This window comes from Xiphophorus couchianus, chromosome 12, assembly GCF_001444195.1.
Source record: "Xiphophorus couchianus chromosome 12, X_couchianus-1.0, whole genome shotgun sequence".
In the NCBI taxonomy this organism is placed as follows: Eukaryota; Metazoa; Chordata; class Actinopteri; order Cyprinodontiformes; family Poeciliidae; genus Xiphophorus; species Xiphophorus couchianus.
The window spans coordinates 10,030,449-10,055,799 of record NC_040239.1 but is presented as its reverse complement, the minus strand read 5'-3'; the positions used below and the strand labels follow the sequence as shown (position 1 = coordinate 10,055,799).

At 37.3% G+C, this 25,351-nt stretch overlaps 3 protein-coding genes across 5 annotated transcripts; 2 read left to right on the top strand and 1 right to left on the bottom strand.

The window, feature by feature from the left end:
* The first annotated feature begins 14 nt into the window (after positions 1–14).
* Positions 15–9,111, top strand: LOC114154672 (putative aminopeptidase W07G4.4). Its single transcript, XM_028033989.1, has 16 exons — positions 15–145; positions 874–915; positions 1,016–1,106; positions 2,354–2,502; positions 2,577–2,685; positions 4,484–4,611; positions 4,693–4,792; positions 5,628–5,703; positions 5,783–5,868; positions 5,963–6,067; positions 7,026–7,101; positions 7,193–7,311; positions 7,396–7,479; positions 7,549–7,606; positions 8,437–8,618; positions 8,699–9,111. The coding sequence occupies exons 1-16, from the start codon at positions 135–137 to the stop codon at positions 8,834–8,836; spliced, it is 1,554 nt and encodes a 517-aa protein (XP_027889790.1). The 5' UTR covers positions 15–134; the 3' UTR covers positions 8,837–9,111.
* A 780-nt stretch (positions 9,112–9,891) lies between these two features.
* On the bottom strand, positions 9,892–16,669 carry mns1 (meiosis-specific nuclear structural 1). 3 transcript variants are annotated; one of them, XM_028034451.1, is made up of 11 exons: positions 16,554–16,669; positions 16,028–16,211; positions 15,718–15,912; positions 13,987–14,114; positions 13,792–13,894; positions 12,936–13,165; positions 12,141–12,357; positions 11,942–12,049; positions 11,608–11,865; positions 11,333–11,458; positions 9,892–10,899 (listed from the first exon to the last, which is right to left on the bottom strand). In XM_028034451.1, exons 2-11 carry the CDS (start codon positions 16,028–16,030, stop codon positions 10,804–10,806), a joined length of 1,464 nt encoding a protein of 487 aa, XP_027890252.1. In that variant the 5' UTR covers positions 16,031–16,211; positions 16,554–16,669; the 3' UTR covers positions 9,892–10,803. The 3 variants fall into 3 exon arrangements, with proteins under 3 accessions (XP_027890252.1, XP_027890253.1, XP_027890251.1); XM_028034452.1 differs by lacking the exon at positions 16,028–16,211 and having other exon boundaries at positions 16,554–16,647; XM_028034450.1 differs by lacking the exon at positions 16,554–16,669 and having other exon boundaries at positions 16,028–16,275.
* A 44-nt stretch (positions 16,670–16,713) lies between these two features.
* On the top strand, positions 16,714–20,361 carry pcna (proliferating cell nuclear antigen). The gene is made up of 6 exons (XM_028034453.1): positions 16,714–17,128; positions 17,783–17,880; positions 18,016–18,083; positions 18,629–18,823; positions 18,923–19,046; positions 19,950–20,361. The coding sequence occupies exons 1-6, from the start codon at positions 16,908–16,910 to the stop codon at positions 20,024–20,026; spliced, it is 783 nt and encodes a 260-aa protein (XP_027890254.1). The 5' UTR covers positions 16,714–16,907; the 3' UTR covers positions 20,027–20,361.
* Positions 20,362–25,351: the final 4,990 nt, after the last annotated feature.

Here is a 25,351-nt window from a genome sequence, read left to right as displayed (position 1 = left end):
GTGGACTCGTTTGAGTCCGTGAAGGCATCACCGGTCATGTGATCAAGAGAGGAAGCGGTTCGCATAAGGAGCTGCAGATAACTGGTGACTGTTGTCTCTTTCACCTCCAAGGCTGCAGGAGAAGGACGGCAACAATGTGCACCAGGTGGAGTTAAAGCTTTTATTCATCAGATCTGATTCTTGTCCGGTTTTAAGTATCACCTCTCGCATTGATTCTTGTTTTGAGCTGCTTTTCCATGTAGCAACTGCAAAACGTGTGGCTTTTTGTTAGACTTTATTTTTACACAATTAATTACCTTGCTTTCTTTAGACTTATTTATTTTACCTATGTATTTATTTATTTATTGCTAATATTAAAGAGGCTGTTTTTGACCGTTTTGTTTGGGGAAATTTGACACTTATATTCTGCTTTTGGGATTTAAACTAATTTGGATTAAGTTTCCTTTAAAAGGCTTCACAACTGCATACATGACAGTTTTAGTTTCTCTTCCTGTATGTCATATGATAATAAAACCTTCTGTTTGGTGTTACATAAAGTTGATTTGTCATCAGATTTAAAGTTGCAGTCTTCTACAAAAGGAGGTGATTGCAGCCTATAAAGTGTGCAAAGAAATAAAATAAGTGTTGGATGCAGAGATTTTGTTTTTCTATTGTCCTACTTCGCAGGTCGCAACAAGAAAAATACGTTGTTATCCTCTTGAGTCTTATCGGTTCCTTTCTCTCTTTTTTAGCTGCAGGTTTCAAAGGTCCTACAGTTTTTTTCTTCTTGCTGTTATCATTAAGCCATATTTTAAACCAGACTTGTTGCTTCACTCTGTCTTAGTTATCTAGTTATGTTGTGTTGCTGACATCACACTCTGTTTCTCTGTCCAGCGTCCAGCCCACTGAGTGGACCGCCGACCTCAAAAACCAGAAGTGAGTATCTGGAAGTGTCCTGCTCCACGTATTCTGTCTGTTTCAGACAGAATTTAATGCTGATTTTATTGGGGCGGGGGGTTTTGTTTTGTTTTTATAGTTTTGATGGCATCATCTTGGTGACCCAGAGCCATGACGCTCTCCCCGCTGAGCTGGAGAGCCTGAAAGCCCCTCTGCAGGATTACAGCTCTGTAAGTGTCTGCACTTGCATCCCCACTGGCTTATAAAGTCAAGCTGCCACATCATTGGTTTGTGGAGGTTTAATTTTTCTTCTGCATTATTAGTACAACACAATGGTCCCAGGTATTTAGCATATTTACCATTTGTGTAACGTTGAAACCAAAACTTTGCATATACCAAATAAAAAGACACATACACATTTTTCCCTCACTTTGAAGTTAAATCAGACAAAATTTCAGGTTAGTCAGAATTACCTAAATTATTTCTAGTTGATAAATGCCAGAAGACTTGGTGAGAATATTTATTAGATATCTTTTTGTAGCTTTCCTTGAGTTCAGTAGCTGCATTTCCAATAATCATATAATAAAAATAAATTTGCTTAATGGAAACATGGCAGTTTTGGAAAACTAGTTTTTCAATAAAATGTTTTGGCGCTAGGACAGGGGTGGGCAATCCTGGTCCTCCAGGGCCGGTGTCCGGCAACTCTTAGTTGTCTCCCTGATCCAACACACTTGAATCCAACAGCTGAATCACCTCCTAAGTGCAGTCAGGTTCTCCAGAGTCCTGCTAATGACCTCATTATTTGACTCAGGTGTGTTGAAATAGAGATGCATCTAAAACTTGCAGGGACGGCCCTCGAGGCCTGGAGTTGCCCACGTCTGTGCTAGGATGAGGTTTGGTTTTGGCTTTACTGAAATTGGTTTATTTTGCAAAACTGCAATGGAAACGTTTTTTTTTTTTTTTTTTTTTTTTGCATCACACAAGTCACAAGATGACAGGAAGTGGCAAAGTTTGTTTTTAATGACTTATTGTGTGAACAAACTTATTGATGTATAATTCTAGTTTCATTGCATTTCTTATGTATTGGAAATATTGCAATTGTAAAGCTGAGTGTTTTTTTTTTTTTATTTTGTTTATTCACATTAGCAGGATATTGATAAAGTTTTGGACACATTTTGTAATGGAAATGCTGCTGCCGTCAGTGATCATTGTCCTCTAAAATCTGCGACAGGTCAAACCTTTTAGTTTTGACTCATTTCTCCTGACAGAACTGGTGGAACTTGCATTTATTTGTTGATCTAGGTAAATTGTTTATTTAGTTTGGATTATTAAAATGTCTTCCAGTATGCGCTGCATCCCTACAAAGAATCTACACTCCAGTTTAAGTCTGAAATAAAATGTGAAAAATGAGAGAGATATAATTTCTTTTGTTAGACGGCTCATTATCAGACTTGCTGCTGTTCTGTGTGACCTCTAGGTGGACAGCGGTTTGGGGGATGAGGTGGTGCTCATCAAGGTTCCCAGTCTTCCCGGGAACCGTCTGATATTTGCCTCTACCGGCCCAGTGAACCGGGACTACGATGACGTCAGACGTTTCAGTGACGCCGCGGTCAAAGGCATCAAACGGTCAGTTAACAGCATCTCACCGGCCTCTCCTCCATGTTTCATTTTATCCATCATCGTCATTGTCTCCTTTGCAGTGCCTTGAAAGCTGGCATGCAGCGCCCCCTGCTGGTTTGCCCCCCCCACAAGGACTATAAGGAGAACGCCTTGGCGGCTGCACTCGGTGCCCTCCATGCTCTCTACATGGTGAGAAACTAAAGACTCTTCTGGAAATTAAAGATAGTTTAGTCATTTTTCCAGACAGAACGAATGATAAAACTTTTGGGATCCCTTGTTTTTTTCCCACGTTTTTGGTGGAAAAACACCTGTAGCATTTAAAACAAGTTGTTCAAGCTGTTTCACTTGCTTGATTAGCCATCAATTAGACACCTGTCAATATAAAAAGTGATGAATGCTATAAAACTCACTCAACAAAGAAATCCATCACTGACCTTGTCAGTAAATGTTGACGGTTCCCTGGTAGATGGGTGTAAAAGTTGGCATGCAAACAAAATGGGAAGGCTATGAAAACATGAGATCGATCACAGTCTGACATGATGGGACAGAGAACCGAAGGCATGCAACGTTGGAATGAGAAAAAGTTAATGTGTGCTCACTGAGCAGGACAAAATGGTGCAGACTGCCGTCAAGGTGCTAAATAGATTGGTTATTTGCTCACTGGCAGTTGTTCTGTTGGGTAGATGTAGTTTTTGAGCTTGGAAATGTCAGATTTTACGCTTTTGAAACTAAGAAAATTTCCAACTTTTAACATTCGGAAATTTCCAAGTTATTTCCAGAACATTTCTCAAAGTTTCTGAGATTTTTGGCAGCAAAAGATCTGCTGCCTTTATCGTATCTTAATTTACTCCGCATATGTTTTTTTTCTATCTACAATGGTAGATATAGATATAAATATCTGTAGAGCTTGACTGCATGCTAGTGAGGCAGATTCAGCATTTAGGACAAAGGACGCGTCTAAAAGTTGAAACAAGCGTCGGACAGTTGAGATTCCTCGAGTTGACCCAGTGCGGCCCTCATACTCAATTAGTTTGCTGCACGTTTACCAATCTTTCATCAGAGGCTGGTACGTCAAAACATTTCACCGCCCATAACAGCCGGATCAACACCAGGGAATGTGGTCATAAAGAAATGCTTGCAATAACTTTACGCATGTTTGGTTTGAAAACTGTAGTTGAGCAAAACTAAAATTGTCCTATATGCATTATATCATCGTCAAATAAATTTTTTATCCGTTCTTAAAACACTGCAACAATTTAAACAACTTGCCTGAAAAGGTACAGGCAGGAGAAGGAGCGAGCATTTATCCTATCTTTTATCATGAAAGATTTCTTACCATAAGAATTTTGATTTATCGTTGTCACAATAAAGTTTAATTATCGGAAATGTTACTCTTATATTTTCACCACTATTTATTCCACATCAAAAATATAATTAAATTAAGTTACTGTGTGCAGTTTATTGATATAATTTTTTAAAGTAGCATCCTGAAGAAGTCTGTTTCAAATGGGAATGTTTTTCAAAAACAGTATTTGTTAATGTTGCTGCGAATGCTGTGCCATGCAGTCACAGCCATAGAGTTACCTACAACAAGAAGTAATATTTTTTTATCATTTTCACAATATCACGCTAAATTTTAAAGTTCATATCGCCCACCGCTAAACTAAACTACCCCTTCATTAATCATTACAATCTATAAAAATATTTCACTTCTTGTATACAAATCACTAAACAGAAAGAAACAATCTAAAGCCAAATGGATACGATTTGAAGTTATTTACTCTTGTTATCAGGAAATATTTTCATCTTTAATCATTAAATAATTTAATTCAGACATTTAAAAAAACTTGTTTTTAGCTTGATGTTTTGTAAATTTACAAATATGTCGCAAATTATATTTTATATTTGGATTCATGTATGTAAAAATTATAATGCAGTATTTGAGCTCTGACATCACTTTTAGTAACAAGTTTTCTTACCTTGAAAGCCCCTGGAAGTGCGAGAGGCAAACATCAAGTCGTCGGTCCACAAGGTGTGCGTTCTGGGGCTGTGGGCGGCGCAGGAGGCCGAGGGGCGCCGGCTGGTGGAGCTGGCCAACGCTCTGGAGAGCGGAAGGTGGGTCAGACGCTTCGTTTCACCCGTTTTGTCAGGTTCTGTTGTTGAAAACCCAGCAGCTGTTTGGTTTTGTCTCCTCAGACTGGCCTACCGCGACATCGGCGGCTCTGACCCTGAACGCATGGCGGCTCCTCGCGTGGCCGAATATGTCCAGGAACTGTTCAAGAACAGCCCTGTGGAGGTAGGGACGAGTCCTGCAGACATGCTAAACAAAACAAAAGAAAAAGTCTTGCCATGTTATCACCAAATTTCTTTTCAGTCATGTTTGATGTATGCAGCATTTTTATTACTGAAGGTAACTTAGTTACTTGATTGCAGATGTATATATTTTTACTATACTATACTTGAGTGAATTTTTTGGGATGGCTACTTGGATAAAAATATGTTTAAGTAGTGATGCTCTTACTTGACTGCAATGTTTGGATACTCTGCCCTCCTGTGTTTAATTGTGCTATAAAATGGCTTTATGTGCCTGGAAAATGCATAATTCCCATGTTTTAAATGTGATTTTATCCTGCAGACCAACACAATTGGGGCATAATTTTAAAGTAGAGGAATAGTTACTGAACTTTTTATTATTACAAAACTCTTTAGTGTGGTGTGCATTTGTACCAACTAACTCCTGGGGTGTTTACTTTTTCTATTCAATTACAGCTGCAAAACGTTCAGGGTCTCTACCAGCTTCAAACATCTAAAGATTGAAGTTCTTCTCTGCAAAACAGATGAAACTGTGTAAAATGTTAAATGTTTATTGGTTTATAATACAATAAAGAAGTCTTTGCAACAAACAAGTTGCATTAAAGTGCTGCACTGCAAGAACAAAATGACTGATAGCATTTGGGTTTTATTTATGGGTTTTACAGTAAATGTTTTAAACATTTTGAAAACTATTTCTCATTTACCTTCCAGTTAAATTAGTCTGTTCCATAAAATTTCAATAAAACTAATGAAAGTATAAATGGTTCAAACGCAGAAACGGCCGGATCTTCAGGCTGACCTGGTTTGTGTGTTTCCAGGTGGAAGTGCTGAGCAGCGTGAAAACTCTGGAGAGCGAGTATCCGTGTCTGGCTGCAGTGAACCGCTGCGCTAACAGTAAGACGGAAACTTTTCTTTCCAACACAGATTTCCTACAGATCTAATCAATGCTATTAAAAACCTAAAACCTCTCCAGATGTACCTCGTCATCAGGCGAGAGTCATCAAGCTGCAGTACTGTGGAGAGGGACCGATCCAGAAGACGCTCATGTTGGTTGGAAAGGTAAGAGTTTGAAATGTTTGCTGATCTGTAATGGAGGGATAAATAAAAATAGTACTACTACTTGTAATGTCCTCGTCTTGTTCTCTGTTTGCAGGGCATCACCTACGACACAGGAGGAGCAGACATCAAGGCTGGAGGCATCATGGCCGGGATGCACAGAGACAAGTGTGGAGCTGCTGCTGTTGCTGGATTCTTCCAGGTAAATAATCAGTTTTCCAACATCTCACCTGAGCAGAAGTAAGTAAATCAATCCACAGGTCAGATAATCACAGCTAAGCGCGATTAGGAGAAACCAACGAGCCTGAGAGACATGATAGAAAAGACAACAAATAAGTGTATGAATATTAAAATATTTGTTTAGGAGAAGGATGCTTGAATGTGAATGTTCTTTGCTGCTTTTAAAATGAGTTGTGAGAATTGGTAGGGAAAAAAAGCAGGAATTATTGATTAGACACATATTTAGGTGTCCAGTTTGTTTGATTTTTTTAAGCTTCCCTGTGGGACATTATCAGACACTTGGGTCTTCTTTATTTTCAGTTCTAGTGAGTTCTTCTTTTTTTAAATTGTTTCTTTCAAGCTCTAAAATATTCAGACAGTTTCAAATATGGATCAGAGCAGCTGTATATTATCTTCCTAAAACTGATTGAAGACATTGTAATATATATTAATGATCTGTCCAAGTGAGTGAATACATGTTGTTAATTCTTTATTATTATTTATTTATTTAATTCATTTACAGTTCAAAATGAACATGTTACATGTTGACATAAACAAACATTTTCAATCATAAGGAGTAGTTTGAAGAAGAAGATCTTGTATAAGAAGTCAATTCACTTTATATAATCAACTAATTATCAATCCATCTATCCATATAGATATATCTTTGATTACAAAACAGAAGTGGGCCCAAAGCAGAGCCCTGGGGACCCCCATGTTAGATCATTAGATTCTGTGGTTTATCTGGACACTAGAGCTTCTCTCCAAACTATAAAGTCTGTTAATTGAGATGTTGCGATTGACTGTGTCTTGAATTTTTTTGCATTTGTAAATAATAATAATAATAATTGAGGCATGACTTAGAAAAAGTAAATTGGACTGAAATATTCAGTCCAATTCACCATTCAGATTCTGTTTGATGTAGATCTAACCTCGTTTAGATTTTAGCCCACCTGAAGCCGAGACATCTGAAAGTGTTCGGTGCGATGACCATGGTGAGGAACAGTGTGGGTTCAGGTGAGTGTTGACCTCTTCATTCCTCCACTGCTGTATAATGATAAAAGACACATCCTGGTCTCACCTGCCACCTTCCTGTGTGTTTTCTCAGACTGCTACGTTGCAGACGAGCTGGTGGTCTCCCGCGCCGGTCGCAGAGTCCGGGTGGGAAACACGGACGCAGAAGGCCGCATGGTGATGGTGGACCTGCTCTGTGAGATGAAGGAGAAGGTTGGAAGCGCTGCATTAACCCTCCCACAGATCTGTCGTTTCCTCTGAGGCATCTCCTCTAAATGTGACGGTTCGTCTCTGCAGGCGGCGCAGGAAGTTTCCCCGCATATCTTCACGATTGCGACTCTGACCGGTCACGCCATTAGAGCCATGGGATCAAACTATTCTGTGAGTTCTCCGAAAAATGCAAACCTAAAGTGTTTACGCTTTTCCTCATTACAAATATTATCGTTGCAGATCATCATGGACAACGGGCCGGCCCACCGCAACGGGAACGCCGCTCAGTGGCAGAAAGGTGAGGCTAACTGTGACTCACTGATAGGAGAGGACATTTATACAATACAATAGAATTTTCTTCATTGATCCTCAATGAGAAATTGCTTATTTGTCCACAAACTACTTCATCCGAAGTGTTAATTACTCAAGACAGCATCACCATAAGCGATACAAAGTATGTTTTAGAGAATCATTAATAATTATATGTACATGAGTTTGACGCAATTTAAATACTTATGTAATTTAATAGTTTATTTATATATAGAATAAAAAAACTAACATAATAACAAGCATGGACATGGAAATATGTTAATTTATGAATAAATCTCTAAATGAGTCCAGAGAAAATTTTGATTTAAAGGTACCAAGTTTGGCTTGTATCATTTATTGTGAAAATATTCTTATAATAAAAAAAAGGATTTATCGCTATTATAAATGATTATTTATGTTAAATTTTAAAAAGTAAAAGTAATAACTATGATGACATTATGATCGCATTTTTATTTTTTTTCTCCACTTTTTTTTCGAGAGTATCAATAAATATCAGTAATTTGAAAATATGATTAAATTGAGTTAATGTGTTCAGAGTTGATTTAACGTATCGGTATCAGCCGATACTAAATCTCAGATATCGGAAGTGAAAAAATTTAATTTGTGCATCTTTATTCGTAAATAATTCTGAATTTTTGCTGCTTACAATCCTTAATTTGTCCTTTTTACCTGCAATAGATCTAGTTGCCCACAAGGTGTCACTGTTGGGACTATATTAAGATGGTAAAATGAAAGTTTCTGCGTGAGGTTGAGTGTTTGCAGCTCTTTGTGACGTGAGCTCGCCCGTCGTTCCTGCAGCTGGAGATGTGCTGGGTGACGTGTTTGAGATTTCCAACATCAGACGGGAGGACTACGAGTTCCACAAGGGCCCGTCTGAGTACGAGGACATCCTGCAGAGCAACAACCTCCCGTCCTCCGCCACACCGCGAGGACATCAGACCCCTGCGGCCTTCCTCATCATGACCTCGGGCCTCGACAAGGTCGTTAGAAAAACCCAACGCTTACGCGTCTGCCGCTCATTGGATCAGAACCGCTGACCTCTGTTTGAATGTCTCCGCAGCATGGAGTCGACTCGGACGCGCCTCTGCCCTACTCCCACGTTGACATCGCTGGCTCCAGTGGTCCTTTCCCCGGAGTCCCCACGGGAGCCCCCATTGTTGCCATGGCAGCCAACTACATCTTTCAAGACGGCCTCTAAAAAAATATATTGATTTAAAAAAGAAACACACATACCTTCTCAAACCTCTATGAAACGCACCTAATCTATCATTTTCTTCAAATTGAATCTTGTGAAAAAACCTCAGGTTCATCTTTCTGACTGTTTCTAACTTTCTTCCGTTCTGAATCATGGGTGGAAGAAACCTGCAAAGTGGCCTGAATCAGCAAACTCTCAGGGCTTAAATTTAGACATTTATGAAACCAAGTTTTGCTCGTTACTCAATAAAGAAGTGGGGGTTCACGGTTACACCGATATGTGTGTCTCATATTTGTGTTTTTTCTTCAAACAGATGAAATGTTGAATAGAAATCAGATGACTATTTTTTTTTTTTTTTAAAAAGTAGGTACCAGAACATTTATGGTTCTAGTAAAACTGTGGTATGATGTTGGTATATTTTATATGAATTGTTGGAAACGTTTGTCCTCACACATTTTATCACAATATTTTGAGGTAAAGATTTGTTTTACAAACTATTACTTATTTTTTAGTTAATAAATTGACTGCATGGTACAGCATTTATAGCAACACAAATATTCTTGAAAAACATTCTCAACTGAAATTTTCATCCTGGAGTTTCATATTCAAATTACTTACAACAACCCACATGACATCACACTTATATATATATTATTACCTTTAAAATATATATATTTAATTATATTTTCAAAATTCTGTATTCAAAATATATAATTAAATATATTTAATATTTTCAAAATAACTGATTTATTAGGTCATATTTAAATTACAATATACTCATGAACATATTTTTTTATAATTTAATTAGATTTTAGAAATTAACATATTCAGACATTTAAATTACAATATCACATACATTTTTTAAACAATTTTTGAAATTATATATTTGGTCATATTTTAATTACAATATCACACTCATATACAGATTTTTAAAATATGTTTAATTATATTAAAATCATATATATATATATCAATTATAAGATATATAATTAAATATATTTACATTTTTTAAGTCACAGAATTACTCTGGAACAAAAAGTGGATAGAAAAAGCAAAAATATAATTCCAGTTTTTTTATTTTTCATCAATAACTGACATTAATAACAATAAATCAAAATTCTTAAAGCTTTAAATGCTGTGATGAATGTCCAGCCCTACTAACACACACAGCGCCTTGTAAATGTATTCATGCTCCATGTCACGTCACAACTACAAACTTTAATGTTTTGTGGTGAACAAATTCAAAGTGGAGCATAAATGTGAAGTTGAAAAACAATTCATATCATAAATGGTTTTAGAGTTAAATCGTTTCTTCAATTCCCTTCAAATAAAATCCACTGCAATCATGTTGAGCTGCCAAAACGAACACATGGCTTCATAAAGCTGTCACAAACTTACCATCAAAATATTGACTTAGTACAGTAAATACAAACTATCGTCACTCTTCTATGAATATTTTTATATTGTTTTGGTGAAGTGTTAACAAGCCAAACTCCCATTTTATGATGCCAGAGCACAAAATAATGCATAAACCTCATTTGATTTGCATTACAAGAGATTAGATGCAGGTCTTAAATTCACAATTATTTTATAAATCAACAACCAAAACTTCATGTAGACTGATGAAAAGACTTTCTGAAAATAAAATGAGGGTTTGAAGAAGCAACTCGACGTTATCAACTAGTAAAGGCTAACGTAGTTTAATTTAAGGAGTTCATCTGTGTGGAAAAAATCTGTAGTTTGACAATTTGATGAAGTTTGAAAACAAAATAGATCTATACATGTTCAGTAAGTTCATAAATCAAAATGAAATTAATTAAAGACAATGCTGCAAGCACATTTTAATAAGTAAGCTTCTAAACAATTTGAACAAACATGTGTTTTGTGCAGAGAAATAAAAAAAAACAATCTACAACACATTTACAGCAGCATCAAACCGCCCCCTAGTGGCCAAGCGAAGGATAAACTCCTCAGTCTGTCATCAAAGGTTCATCAGCAAGACGAGTTTCAAAATTCCTCCTGAAATCTTCGTCGAAGTGTTCGAGGTCATCTTTACGGAGAAAGTCCTGCAAACAGACACAGCCACAGTTTACTGATGTTTTTATACACACACGCTCTAAATAACATCTGTGATGATGGGGTATGAAAGCCAATGTAGATAGGAAAAAACAGTAAATCTGCAAAAAAAAAAAAAAAAATCTTAAAATTTTGACATAAATCTCAGAAATTTCTGAAAATTAAATTTTTGTTTTACTTAAAACTCCAGAATTTGGGAGCTCAGAAATGTCTTTATATTTCTGCAAAGAATTTCTCAGAATAATCAAAAAAAGATTTCTTGCAAATTTTCAACTGTTGGAGCTCAGAAATTTCCTTGTTTTTTCTAGAAAATTTCTGAGATTCATCTCAAATTTTCAGTATTTGGTAGAAATTTACTCCTCTGTTTTTATATCTACAATGTCTCTTATATGTGTTGTACTTTTCAGATTCTCTCTTACAGACCTTGGGAAAGTTTCCAATGAGTTTTAGTGCATGTTGCTTCAGGAGCTTCAGCCTTTCTTCTTCTATGAGCCGTTTAATCGCCGCCTCTTCTTGCTGCTCAGCTGCTCTGGCTCTAGCTTCCAGTTCCTGGTGAGATAGAAAATGGTTTTAAAATGTCTCTACTTTCTAATAAAACACGGCACATTGTTGTTGTTCTTCAGTCAGACCAGCAGGAAGGTTCTCTCTGCTGTCATCATGTCTTGGTACTGATGTAACTGACAGGTTGTGATTCGTACCTCTTCAGCCTCCCGCTGTCGTCTCTTGTCCTCTATCAGCTTCTCCACCTCGTGTCTGTGCTCCAGCTGCTTCATGCGCCGCTTCCGGGCGTTCATCTGCTCGATCCGATCGTCCTCAGCGAACTTGGCCATCATGGTCTCCCTGAAGGCCTGGTCCTCCTTTTTCTGACGCTGCTTCTGTATCTCTCTGAAGGCCTTGTGCTCCTGGAAGCTCTGCTGTATCATCAGCTTCTGCCTGATCCTCTTTTCCATCGCTTCCTAACAGAGCGGATTAATAATATATTTAACACGACGGCTGAGCTCAAGAAAAGTTTGTTTTCTGCTTGATTCTCACAATGTCTTTCTTTCTCTCTGCCTCCTCTTGTTCGGCCATGTAAAGCTCCTGACGGACGCTTTCGAAGTCTTCACGCTGCTTCTTGTCCTTTTCCATCTTCTCACACATCTGGAGATCAGATGGGAACAGCAGGTAAAGGTGTTTTCCATAAATTAATGGACATTAATAATATCAACAGGTAGAAAAGCTTTTTTGTAACCATTTTCTGGATCTGCTGCTTTGCTTCTTCCCGTTCTTTCATCCGAATCTTTCTGGACTCTTCCGCATCCTGCTGCTGCTTCTTGAACTCCATGATGCGTCTGTTTTCCGCCTCGATCTTCTCCTTCTCCAGGCGCTTCCATTTTGCCTGCTCCTGTTTGAACTCCTCAATTTCCTGCTTGGTAGCTTGGACCTTCTCCAGCTTTAGCTGTCTCTCCCTTTGACGGAAACATTTCATTTCAACAAACCAAAAACACTTCATAGAAATGATATAACAAAATGTTTTATATGAATTCTTAACCAGGTCTTGGATAAATATCTAATTTATTAAAGTGGACCTATTATAGTTTCTTGAACTGGTTAGGTCTATCAGTATAAAAAAAACAATATTACATTTTTTTTTACACTAAATTATTCCCAGACAATCTAAATAAGCTGCTGCTGGCCACAACCCCAACTCAAAGAAAATGGCTTCAAACAGAGGCTCAATTATACAAACATCTTTTCTGAATGGTAATTAAGAAAAAAAAACAACCATTTACATGAAGCGGTAAAACCAGCTGACTAAACACTCTGGAGTTCCGCTGGGGTTGCTAGGTAACAGGGCTGGGCTCTGCTGGGGTTGCTAGGTAACGGTGCAGCGTTACTCAGTAATCGGGAGGTTTTTAAAACGTCTCATTTTCCATACACTAAAACACATTTACTTATTGCTAAAAAAAAATGGCTGTTTTTAGAAGCAGTTGAGACTAAAAATGAGTACAAGAATAAAAATGTGCAGAGTGAATTTCAGACTCACATCTGATCCTCCTCGTATATTTTCCTGATGATCTCGTCCACCATGAGCTTCTCCTTGAGGAACTGCTCGTAGGCCTCCTGTTTCTTGATCTCCCTCTCCATGACCTGCCCATCCAGCTCTTTCTTGTGCTGAGCCATCTCCTGATGGTGTTTCTCCTCCTGCTTCTGGAGCTCAGCGGCTGCTTCTTCACGTTCTTTCTTCATTGCTTCAGCCAACTCTGCCTGAACCAGCTATCAAGTCATAGGAAACACATGACTTCACAGTAAGCTCCGGTATTGATCAGTATTGATTAAGAACGATTTTTCTTCTGTGAGATGTCATGCAAAGACAAAACTAAATAACTGTAACTATGGCTGGACAATAAATCAATTACAGTATAGATTGGGTTAGAAAATATGTTCAATAATTTGAACTCTGATCCAGAACCGCACAGAATTCTGGGAGATGTAGGTAGAGGAAAGGCTTTAGCTGCTCAGCCTCTCATGGACAGTTCAGCATGGTTTGTAGCATCACTCACTCTTTGGTTTCCTAGCAACTCACACACTCTTTTGTTACCTAGCAACAACCTGCGGAGTAACTTGTGCAGCAGCAGTTTAAGGTTTTGCCAGCGTCCCTCATAACAGCTTAGAAACAAAAAACAGCGTAAAGAAAAAACAGTGGCACTACTTCAGATATTTAAAGCAACAAACTAATCAATAATTATAGATATTGGCTGATATGAAACTCTTATATCGTGATATGTTTTTCAGCCATATTGTCCAGCCCTAACTTTAACTGAGCGTATTTTAAAGAATCTCAACTTTCACGAGACAGAAAACGTCTGGAATCTGACTGAACTATCGAAGGCGGCACCCACAGCGTTCTGACGTCTCATCGCTTCCCGCTCAGCCAGCTGAGCATCTCTCTCCTTGCTCACATACGCAGCCAGCAGCTTGGACTCCAGCTCCCTGATCTCCAGGCTAAACATTAAAGGAGGAAAAAACAATGTTACTGTAATTAATAACTCCGGTTACACATGAAACCAAGTGTGGAAGTAATAAAGAGAGCGTACCTGTTTGCTCTAACCTGCTGCCTCATTTTCTCATCTTTTTGCTTCTCGTGGGCGATGCGGGCCAACTCTTTAGATATTCTCTCCTCCTGATCCCGCTGTTTTTCCCTGTTTATTCTTTCCTCCTCGGCCTAGAGGGTCAGCAATTATTTAATCAGCAATAATCTGCATTAGGGAGAGCAGAGGTAATGCAAAACTGTTTTTAAAGCAATGGTTGGATTTCCATCTCCAGATCATTTTATTTTGTTGCCCTGAATCCGAATGTCATGAAAGTTTGCATATAAGTTTTTTTGTGAAAATTGTGAAGCAGTCAGTTCAGTATATGTGAATATTTCATGCTTTATGTTGGGTGGGTGATTCATCAAATTTTATCAAAAGTTTTGTTTTTTGAAGACTTAATTTTTGGACTTGAAATCTGAATTTCTTTGGTCACCTTTGCTCTCATTTTCTTTCAAAATGATGTCAGCACACCCACAGCAGCCATCTTTGTTTTACAGCTTCAATTTCTTGAATAAATAATACCATAATGAAGCCATAATATTAGGAGGATGAAGTAGTAATTTTGAGAATTTCAATACATAAAATAACAAGCTTTTTCTCATTAAAACTTTTTTCTCATAATTTTAAGATGTTCTTCTGGTAAAATTGTCTTTATTCAGCTAATATTATGACCATATTCTCGTAGTTAAATAAAAATTATTAATACTCACAAAAGAGATGACATAAAAGATCATTTTTGAAAGAATTTTCCGTCATTTGTGACTTCTCTTTTATAAAAGAAAGTGAGAAAAAGTTCTGAATTTGCTGATTAAAGATAATATTTCATGCAACAAAAAATTTCCAGTCTTGTTTCATAAACATTTACCTTTGTATGCTCCCCTGTGAAGCTTGTTTTACTAAAGGAAAATAACACTTTATGTCAGAAATGTTTAGATTTCTATAAATGTTATAACAATTGTTGAGTTCACAGGTATTTCCATCAACTACATTTTTATGTATTTTTGTCAATCCTGAGTTTTACCCAAGGAAATCCGTGGCTTGCAGAAAACCTCTTCCATGTTTTAACCATGTTTAGATTTTAGAATAAAACAGAAAGATGTTAACTGTCAGGGCCTTTTATGTGTCCGGTGGATTTTAGAGACACAGTCAAAAACAAAAACACAGCAGTATTTCCCATGCAGCTGTAAATAAGCCACCCTGTTATCCTGGGGATGCAGTTGTTTCCATGCATCCTCCAGCCATCAGCCAGTCAGTTTCCTGTCTGCTTAGCAGCTGGTCATACAGTTGTTTCATAACAAGCTTTTTATTGTCTTGCACAAATCATTTTAGCATATCCATAAAGTAATCAAAAGCTAACTTTAAAAAAAACTCATGCAAGTAGCCAAAATTTATTTATTTTATTCAATTATTTGACTTGCCTTCGAGAGTTATCTTTTAAATTAAGTTGTGCTTTCTTTGTGCGCAATGGCAATAAAATTAATTCTGATTCTAATTCAAAAATAAATATGGAATCAAATTACAATTTTAATGTACACGTCTTTCAGTTGCTTAGCAAAATGTGTTGTCACGCTGCGCATTCGTTACATGTGACTCGATCAATTTAAAAACTGATTTATCGCTTATAAAATACTTTATAAAAACTTTTAGATTTTTTTATTTTATTTTTGGCGACTATATTCAAGTTAGACTACAGAAACATGGCTGAACTTTAGGAAGACTAAAGTTGACTCCAACCTTGATTAGAGCCTCCTCTATCTGCCGCTCCTTGAGCTGCTGTTGCATTTGCCGTATGTGCCTCCTCCTGTCGACGGTCTCCTCCACATTCAGACCGGCCTTCAGCCCCTTTTCCCGGTATAGCCGCTTGACCTCATCTTTCCTGTTATTTTCCACCTGCAGTAAATGGTGGTACCTCGCCATCCCGTGACGACTCTGTTTTAATAAAACGAAAAGACAGACGCCAAAGCATTTACAACAAACATTAAATACATTAAAATAACCAACAAAGCCCGCGCACAGTTTAAATGATCTGACTACAAAAAGTTACCATGTTTGCAGTTTTTTGTATGTCCCAGGTCTCCTAACTTCTTTTCCACTTGACTACACGAAAAACCGTAACTAAAACGAGTTTTATCTGTGAACTTGCTGTGAACTTTCCGAAGTTAAGCTAGTTGCATTCCTTCTTTCGGCTGTTTAGCATTTCGTTGTCCAGGAAACGGGCGAATTCTTTCCTAGCCCAATGAGAGTGAGCATAGACAATAACGTCAGTTCCGGTGTAATAAAATCCAAATTAAATTAATTTTCTTTTAGAACATCGTCTGATAAAAATGTTTTATTAAAATGTTTTAAATATTAATTTAAATATATTTAAATCGATTTATGAATTTAGTGTTCCTAAAACTCGCAGTTGGTAGAGTATGCAGAAATGTTACTCAAGATTAGCATTACCTCATAATTAATATTACTGAAGAAAAAGTGAAAAGGTATGGTGTGGCAAAGCTACTCCTAAATGTTATTTATTACAGAAACTTTATTCGTATAAATGAAATTGAGCAAACGTAAGAAGTTATTACCGACTTCTTGCTTCCAGTTAAATGTATTAGGTGCCCTCTTCAATATGGCTGGAATCTGTTTGCATTCTTTAGCGGTTGGGCGGTACGTACAGACGCACGGAAATGACGTAGTATGAGAATTATAAAACTCCCGTTAGCGCGCGCTTACAGCTCAAACTTCTCGTCCTGCTGTCGGTGTCGCGTGTGCTGCGTCAGAGTTAGCGAGCAAGACAAAGACTGAACAGCTAGAGGAGTTTTCTTTCCCTCCCGCTTAGTTATAACTCTACGCTCCAGCTTCTGTCTCCACGGAGCTTTAAGGCGGAAAATTACGTTTTTCTCTTCGGTCTACGCAGACGTAAATACTCTACAGCAAACATGTTCGAGGCTCGCTTGGTCCAGGGCTCCATCCTGAAGAAGGTTCTGGAGGCGCTGAAAGACTTGATCACAGAGGCCTGTTGGGATGTCAGCTCGTCCGGCATCTCCCTCCAGAGCATGGACTCGTCGCACGTCTCCCTGGTGCAGCTCACCCTGCGGCATGATGGCTTCGACTCTTACCGCTGCGACAGAAACTTGGCGATGGGGGTCAACCTCAGCAGGTGAGGCCAACTTTATTAACACGTTTTAATATTAAACATCGATATTAATTTGTTGTCTTAGGGTAAGTAATTGCGTAGTGTTAATTTCACAAAGACGGAAGCCATCTTGGTGGATTTGCCCGGGCATGTTTCCCTGCTGCACTCATAAAAATAACATTTTCAAGCAGTTTGTGTATTTTATTTATTCAAGACAAATCGTGAATTTTGCGTCAAAAACACGTTTAGATGCAGTTATGGATGATGCACAGCACTCTCTGTTGAGCGCGAAATTGTTCGCCGGGTGGGTTGGCGGGAATTGTTAAACCCGGGAATTTGTACTTCCGCTTACGTCACTACCGCTTGTAACTCAATTCCGTCACTTTCCTTTGGTCTTTTGGAGTTAAAATACAGCGATCAACAAATATTTTTATTCACATATAACCACTTATAGTAATGGCTGAATTATAACAAGACGCATTTTATGAGAGAATGCAGCTTAATAAATAAAATATATAGCAGTTTCTTTCTTGTATGTGAAAATTGATTTACAAGAATGTTATTACTTCCAACTTTAATTGTTGCTCTTATCAACGGATCTTAACTGTTCTGATCTTGTAGTTTTAACCCGTTTTGGTTTTTACCATCCTAAACTTTACCGTCTCATCTTTCTCTTAGTATGTCAAAGATCCTGAAGTGTGCAGGAAACGAGGACATCATCACCCTCAGAGCAGAAGACAACGCAGACACGCTGGCTCTCGTTTTCGAAACCCTCAGTAAGTGTTTACTGGTATATAAGATTGTGTAATTGTACTAATTATGTTGCTTTTTCTCCTCTTAGTCATCAAAAGAGGAAATAAAGACAATGTCAAAGTTAATTAGGATGTTGTTGCCTCTTGTAATTTTTGCAGATCAGGAGAAAGTCTCAGATTATGAGATGAAGCTGATGGACTTGGATGTTGAGCAGCTTGGTATTCCAGTAAGTAACTAATATACAGATTAATACTGGAATTAGGACTCAAACAATTGAAATAATCAACTAATTGACTACATTAACTTGAATGTTTTGATTTTAAAAAATTACCATTAACTGGAAAAAAAAAACATGTTCAGAGCATTAAGTGAAACCTGTGCAAAAATATTTAGATTTTGCCTTCAAGATGAGAAAAACAACACATTTATCTATAAATATGGTTTAGCCAGAACTCCTTAAGTGGTGTTTTTTTTTTTAACCAGTTTAGATTTACTAAAGGAATGCTGTTGTTGCATTTTAGGCAAGAAAATATTTATTAAATTATTTTTGTGCATCTTTTGATGTATTTCTAATATTGTAAAAAAAAAAAAAAAGTGGTTGGATTAAAAAATCTTTATTTATTTATTTTTTGACTAATCGATTGCTAAAATAATTAATTGCAGGCCTAATTAGATTTTTTTTTTTTTTACATATTTTAATGCTTTAAGATTTGTTTAAGGGGTTTATTCTCAATAAAAATAATTTTAATTTTATGACGTTCCCCCCCACAGGAGCAGGAGTACAGCTGTGTGGTGAAGATGCCCTCTGGAGAGTTTGCCCGTATCTGCCGCGACCTGTCCCAGATCGGCGACGCCGTCATGATCTCCTGCGCCAAGGACGGCGTGAAGTTCTCTGCCTCCGGAGAGCTGGGTACCGGAAACATCAAGCTGTCCCAGACCAGCAATGTGGACAAAGAGGATGAGGCTGTGAGTGTCGACAAATACATGGCTTTATTCAGATCAGTTTGGTTTGGTGTAGTTTATTAAATCTAATTTATTGTCTTTTTTTTTCCCCCCCTTATCAAGGTCACAATTGAGATGAATGAGCCGGTCCAGCTGATCTTTGCCCTGAATTACCTGAACTTCTTCACAAAGGCCACACCGCTGTCCAAAACCGTCACCCTCAGTATGTCTGCTGACATTCCCCTCGGTAAGTCAATCAGTCAATCAGCTTTATTTATAATTTTATGCAGATTGGTTACAGTGATGAGTTGGCTCTTTTTCCAGACAGGAAGCTTTACATTGAGACACAATAAATGTAAATGTAACATGATTCAAATGGCCTGATGCTTAATACTTTAAAATATTAAAAGATAAAAAGATATTTTGTATTATTATTGAATAGTCATGAATATTTTATTAATTTAAAAAAGGCACATTTCGCTGTTTTTTTATTTAACTATATGATCTGATTTTCTAAAACATAATAAATGCATAAAACATACAAATAATTCCTTTTTTTGTTTGTTTTTTACAAAAACAAATATTTTATTTTCTAAAATGCAGTAACACAGCTTTTACTTTAATTTACATTTAATCATTTGTAGCAAAACATTTTTCTGCAAATAGAAAATTACTTCTAACATGTGAAAAGCTCAACCCTTTCTGCATCTTCTTACATAAATACCATGACCTGTTTTTTTTTTTTTTAAGCCAATTAATAACTGAATAGCAAAATGTTTTTTATAGGAGTTTTTACAGAATTTGAACAGGGTGAAACTGAAACTATGCCATTTGCGGAGTATAGTTTTAGTCTGAGGACCAAAATATGAAGTTAAGTGGAAATTTTGGTATTTTAAAAATGACAATAATTCAGATAAGTAGCAAAAATAGAATTTTTCTCAAGAGTAGCGATACTTCATAATAAAATAAGTGAAAGGAAAAAGTTACTCAAGTAAATGTAATTGAGTAAATGTACCCAACTCGCAGTTAATCAATTGCTAAAGTACCTGACGATTATTTCAGTAATCAGTTAATCATCATTACTTTGATTAATCGCATCAGTAAGTGTTTCGTTCTTGGTCCAAACGTGACTTCCTTCCTGTTTCCTCAGTGGTCGAGTATAAGATCGCCGATATGGGACACATCAAGTACTACCTGGCCCCGAAGATCGACGAAGAGGCTTCCTAAGTCGTCTTCATCACAGTAAAAAGAGAGAAACTGAGGGCTGGGACTCATCCTGAGTGACTGAAGGACTCTTCTGGTTGTCGGCTCTGAAAGAAGAGCGGTCGGCTGTTTTTCTCTCTGAGAAAAGATTCAGCGGCTGGTTGAAGTCCTGATGTCACCCGGTTTAAATTCCAGCACTTCTTGGTCTGTTCTTACATTTTCTCTTCCAGTCTTGGACGGGAAACCAAATTTAAAGTTCTTTTTTTGTAGATAACACACTTGTAAATAAGTCCTGTGGTTTTCGCACTGTTGGCCACCTCCAGATGTTTTTGTATGAATAAAATCTGTCCGAAAATTGATGCCTCGTTCAAAAGATTTGTTTTTAAATCTGTTCTTAAAAAAACTTTGCATCTGATTTTGATTTTAGATCCTGAAGGCTCAAATATGTCAACATTTCTACACTAGGTCATAAATTATTTCCATTTGAATCTTTAACTTATAAAATTGTATTGCTTTTTTCAGCAGTCTCATTAGTTTATTTGAAGTGAAATTATATAAATTGTAAGTTCCAGCTTCATTTAACTAAAATACAATTTTAGTTTTTAAACATTTTAGTCGATTAAATTTGATTCTAACAATCTGGTGAAATACATTTTTAGATAATTATCTTTAAATGAAAATAAATATTTATACCCCAGTTAGAAATGCTTATCTAAATTTTATTTATTTGCTGTTTTTCCAACTTGTTCGTCCTTTTCGGCAACTAAAAAATTAGATTTGTTAGTTACTAATAAATCCTTTTTGAGGGTTTATATCAGAGCAAATATAAAGGCTCTCCAAAACAGCAAGTTTTATTTTTTTATACATTAGCCAATTGATTATTTCCTTACAATTACTTTCTTACAGCTGTGACTGAAAATGAACTATGAACCTATTTTTTTTTAAAGTGCAGTTTTCTAAAACAGCCACTAGATGTCACTGTTTTACCACTTTTATATGTATTGGACACTACATTTACCTCTGACCTTGGAGATTTCTTTTTATCTTTAAATGGAAATAATAAGCCAACTTTTTTATTTTGTAATTCCAGATCCAGTTTATTACCACTCAAATGAGATAAAGCCATTAAGTGAAACTACATAATTTTCCCAGGTTAGACAACATACCCTTTAAATAAAATAAAAAACTGAAGACATGGTTAAACTGCAGCTGGGATGTTACATCAACAGAAATATAATGAGATTAAATTTGTTTTGCTTTGATTTCACCGGCTGTATCACAGTTATTCAATCAAATAATCTGGATTTCAACACTGAGTTTAGTTTCTGAGAAATAAAATCACAAATCTGGTTATTAAACTCCGTCTCCTTAAATGCCCCGGGCCAAAACGAACAAGCACCACCATTACGTGGGGTTCACCTCTCCTTAGGCCAGGAGGGGACGTTTGACTTGTCTTAAATGGTTGGTCTTCGTTGTGCTGGAGGGCAGGAGGTTGGATGGCTTTGGATGGACAGTTTTAATCCTCATAAACCTTTAATCCGTTGGACAGTCACATCTGGCACATGTCTGAGTCACCACTTATCGTAGATCAGTCAGAGGCCACATGACGTAACGGGAAACGGGCCGTTCTCAGCAGACGCATTTCTGGGGTTTGTTTCACTGGGATATTCAGCTGCCATATGTCCCTCACCTTTATCTGAAGTTAGGAACACACAGTTCCTGAAATATTTAAGTTCCTGAACTTTGTTGTGGGTATTTTTGTTAGCTAACAAAGGAAATAATGTTTTGCAGGTCTTCACAAGTCAGACTAAAACAAGGAATATTACATTTCAGTCACATTTCAATGGTTTCAATATAATTACTGTTTTTTATATATATATACTGTATATATGAATGAAATTTTAACATTAATACAATAATTATACCAAGTGGAATGGTTTTTCTATTCCAAAGCATTTATTGCATTTGACAAATTAACCAATCTTTTCTTCTTCTTTCCTTCCTTTCTCTCTTTATATATCTCTTTCTTTCTATTTTCTCCTTGTGCCTTCATTCCTCTGTCTTTCAATTCAGTTAAATCCAATTTTATTTTAATTTAATCCCAAATTGTTGTAGATGATGATGATAATCCGCTGTAGCTGCCAGCATTACAAAGGCTGTGAAGAAACCTCTGTCTGACCTTCCCCCATCTCTTCCTTGTGTCCTTTCTTGTGTCCTTCCCTGGTTTCCTTCCTTCCTTCTTGCTGTCCTTCCTTGTGCTCTTCCTTTTTTGTGTACTTCCTTATTTTTTTTTACTTAATCCCTTACTTACTTGCTTCCTTCATCCATCTGGTTGTTTCGGGTGACATAATGTAAAGCTCACCTTCTGTAAATATATTACAAAATAGAAAAGAGAAGTGAAGAAAAAAAATTATTCTGCCATAAATTCAGTTTAGCTAACTAACTTAGCTAGCATGCATACAGACTGGAAACTATGTTAACTTAACAACCAGCTCAATTCAAGGAGACAAAAATAATTAACCAGCGTCTATGAATTTACTAATATAAATTTAATTTGCAGAAAAGAACTGCATCGTATTCTAAGTTTAAAAAGGACTCTTCAATGCTTTGTGAGCGCTATGTGTTTCCCACTTAGCAGTTTCTTAGCAACAAGCTCAGAGGAAACCTTTGGTCACCATTGGATAGTTTCATTCAACAATTAAAAAATGTCAAAAGTTAATTAGTGAGCTCTAAAGTGCTGCTTGATTTTTCTTCATCTCTGGAGAGTACTTGGCCCTGTCTGCTTCCTATGCTAAGCTAAGCTATGTGCTCACTTCATTTTTGTAGCTAACTGCAGAAATACCTTTAATTTTTTATTTGTATTATGTTTTATTCATCCTTTAGAAGGATTTTTAAAATGTTGGCTGTAAAACATTGCTCTACACGCACCTGTGGTGTTTGGATTAAGAGCAGATTACAGAATCCCAGCAGATTGCATGTCAATGTAATCCCAGACTTTCCTAAAACATCAAAATGTTTCTGCTGAAAATCCCCAACCGACACCAAGCAGCAGCAAAACAGGATTCTAGTTTTATACATATATTAATAAATATTTTTCTGATAAAGCTGCGTTTATGTCATTCCACTCCAGATGTTTTCCTTAGCAGTAAACGCTCCTGAGACGATGGAAGCTGGTCGAATAAATTATTTCCTAAAGAGCACCATAAGTGCTTTAAGCGTGCATTAGTTAACCTGATGGAGCTACTGCTTTTCAGATAAGGGAAGCAGACAGTCTCCCAACAGAGAGTCGGGTAATGAGATGGGTCTGTCATCTAACAGAGTGACCGATAAAGCAAAGTCACAGCTCAGCCATTTAAGATGCCTCACTGTTTAATTAAACACAGGCATTCAATTTAAGATTAATTATGCCCTGGGATGGGAAGAGGAGCGTTCGGGATGGGGGGGTTTCCACTTTTTAATTGGCTACTATTGTATATTCCCCTTATCGTCAGAGGTGCAGTTCTGTGTCGCACATAATGATTTAAGGAAGTTTCGACAAAATTAGGTCACTCAGACAGTTTATCTTTGATTCAGCTGAAGGTTTTCTCTGTTGGAAATCAGAAGTACTTTTTCAGGATCTTGAACCCTTTCTAAGAATTTGTAGGGTTCCAAACACAACCGTATTTTATTATTTTAGATGATCAATGAACAGAAATTTTGAGAAAATTATAAATATTTAATATATACTTGGTAGAGCATCCTATCACAAGTCTTTTGAAAAACTGTCCCACAAGGTTTGCAGATTTAAACACTTCCGCTTGGATTGCTAGGTAACGGGGGCTGGGCGGGGCAGGGGTTGCTAGGTAACGGTGACTGGGCGTGGCAGGGGTTGCTAGGTAACGGTGACTGGGCGTGGCAGGGGTTTTTCAGATCAGGGAAGCAGCAGGTGTTTTACAGTAAATCTGAAGACACTCTGCCGTCATGAAGACTTTCTCTTGATCTGCAAAGATACACGAAGAGAATGAACTCATGAACTTGGCTCAGTTCAAACGCCTGCCACAGTTTTCACATTTTTACTCATAATGTGAAATTCATATTTGACTTTCCTTTAGACTTCATAGTTTTGCACAACCTTGTGCATTACTATCACCAAAAATCATGTGATATAAAAAAAAGCGAAAAAGTTTAATGGGTCTAAATATTTTTGCAAGACGCTACTGTTTTGACTAATATTACTACTATCACCATTCATATAATGTCTTGTAATCTTATTTAAGGAGGTTTCTTTATGTTAAACTGCATTTTTAATTAATGAACCTGCAGCTTTATCGGGAGCCTTCCTTCCTGCATCTCTCTGGTTTGCTGTCTCACTTCTGTCTGTCTTTCTCTGGCCTTTAAATTGCTTTCTGGAGGCAGGGGATTTTGGCCAGAGAGATAAGGGGAAAGGGATGAAACACTCTCTCTGGCTGTCTATCTTTGTCTTTCTGGCTCTGTAGCAGAGTGTGTGTTAGTGTGTGTGTGTTTGTGGGGGTCTACACTGACACAGCAGAAGGAAAGGAAAGGGTGGGCGGTTCTAGCTTGTCCCTCGGGTCTGTGAGGCTGAGGAGACGGTGGAGGCGTCTTTCAGAGGCTTTTCAAACCGCCTGCTGTCTTATCAGCTGCAAAACAAGCGGCTTGTGAATGAATGGTGTCAGAGCGCACAGTGGATTCACACTGGGAGTGAGCAGGACAGATGCAGTAGTTTGTCGTTCATCTCTTTCTCCTCTTGTCAATCAAGCCCTGAAGCATCTAAACAAAAGCAGGTTGCATGGATGATTTATCCCAGCACAGAAGGCTGCACATGGCAAGAACATGCAGTCCATGATCTGTCAGACAACATCCTGCTTAAAGCTCCAGTACGCAATTTCTGTTTAAAAAAAACAAATTATTACATATTTGTCTGCCGATAAACTGTCACCATGTTGTGACAGTTTAATATGAGACAGATAATCTGTGAAAAGATATTCCACCTCCTCCCTGAGTCTGAAGAAATGCACCGCTCCCAGTAAAAACCAACCAATCAGAGCCAGGAGGCGGGTCTTAGCGCTGTCAGTCATGCTCGAATACGCGCTGCTAAATGCTCTAATGGTGGAGAAACAACTTATTGTAACAGGAAAACCGTCTATTTGATCTCATTGGTGGCAATGCTAACTAGCTTTAGCATTAGCAAGAGTAGCTTTGATTGGTTGGTTCAGACCGAGCTGTGACAGGAGAGCTCGAGTTTTATCACAGATTATCTGTCTCATTATACTGTCATAACATAGTGGCAGTCTAACCAAATATGTAAAAGCATTCTATTTTGATAAAAATTACATTCATATATTTTTATTT

What these genes read in the sequence shown, in the direction of transcription:
- mns1 (XM_028034451.1), bottom strand. An exon ending in CAGCAGGTTAGAGCAAACAG is followed by an intron (nt 13,895 to 13,986) that starts GTACGCTCTCTT and finishes TTTAATGTTTAG; the next exon opens with CCTGGAGATCAGGGAGCTGG. An exon ending in ATATACGAGGAGGATCAGAT is followed by an intron (nt 12,358 to 12,935) that starts GTGAGTCTGAAA and finishes TTTCCGTCAAAG; the next exon opens with GGAGAGACAGCTAAAGCTGG.
- LOC114154672 (XM_028033989.1), top strand. An exon ending in AGTGAACCGCTGCGCTAACA is followed by an intron (nt 5,704 to 5,782) that starts GTAAGACGGAAA and finishes AAACCTCTCCAG; the next exon opens with ATGTACCTCGTCATCAGGCG. An exon ending in CTGTTGCTGGATTCTTCCAG is followed by an intron (nt 6,068 to 7,025) that starts GTAAATAATCAG and finishes AACCTCGTTTAG; the next exon opens with ATTTTAGCCCACCTGAAGCC.
- pcna (XM_028034453.1), top strand. Translation starts at nt 16,908, where the DNA reads ATGTTCGAGGCTCGCTTGGTCCAGGGCTCCATCCTGAAGAAGGTTCTG. An exon ending in ATGGGGGTCAACCTCAGCAG is followed by an intron (nt 17,129 to 17,782) that starts GTGAGGCCAACT and finishes TCTTTCTCTTAG; the next exon opens with TATGTCAAAGATCCTGAAGT. An exon ending in GTCTGCTGACATTCCCCTCG is followed by an intron (nt 19,047 to 19,949) that starts GTAAGTCAATCA and finishes CTGTTTCCTCAG; the next exon opens with TGGTCGAGTATAAGATCGCC.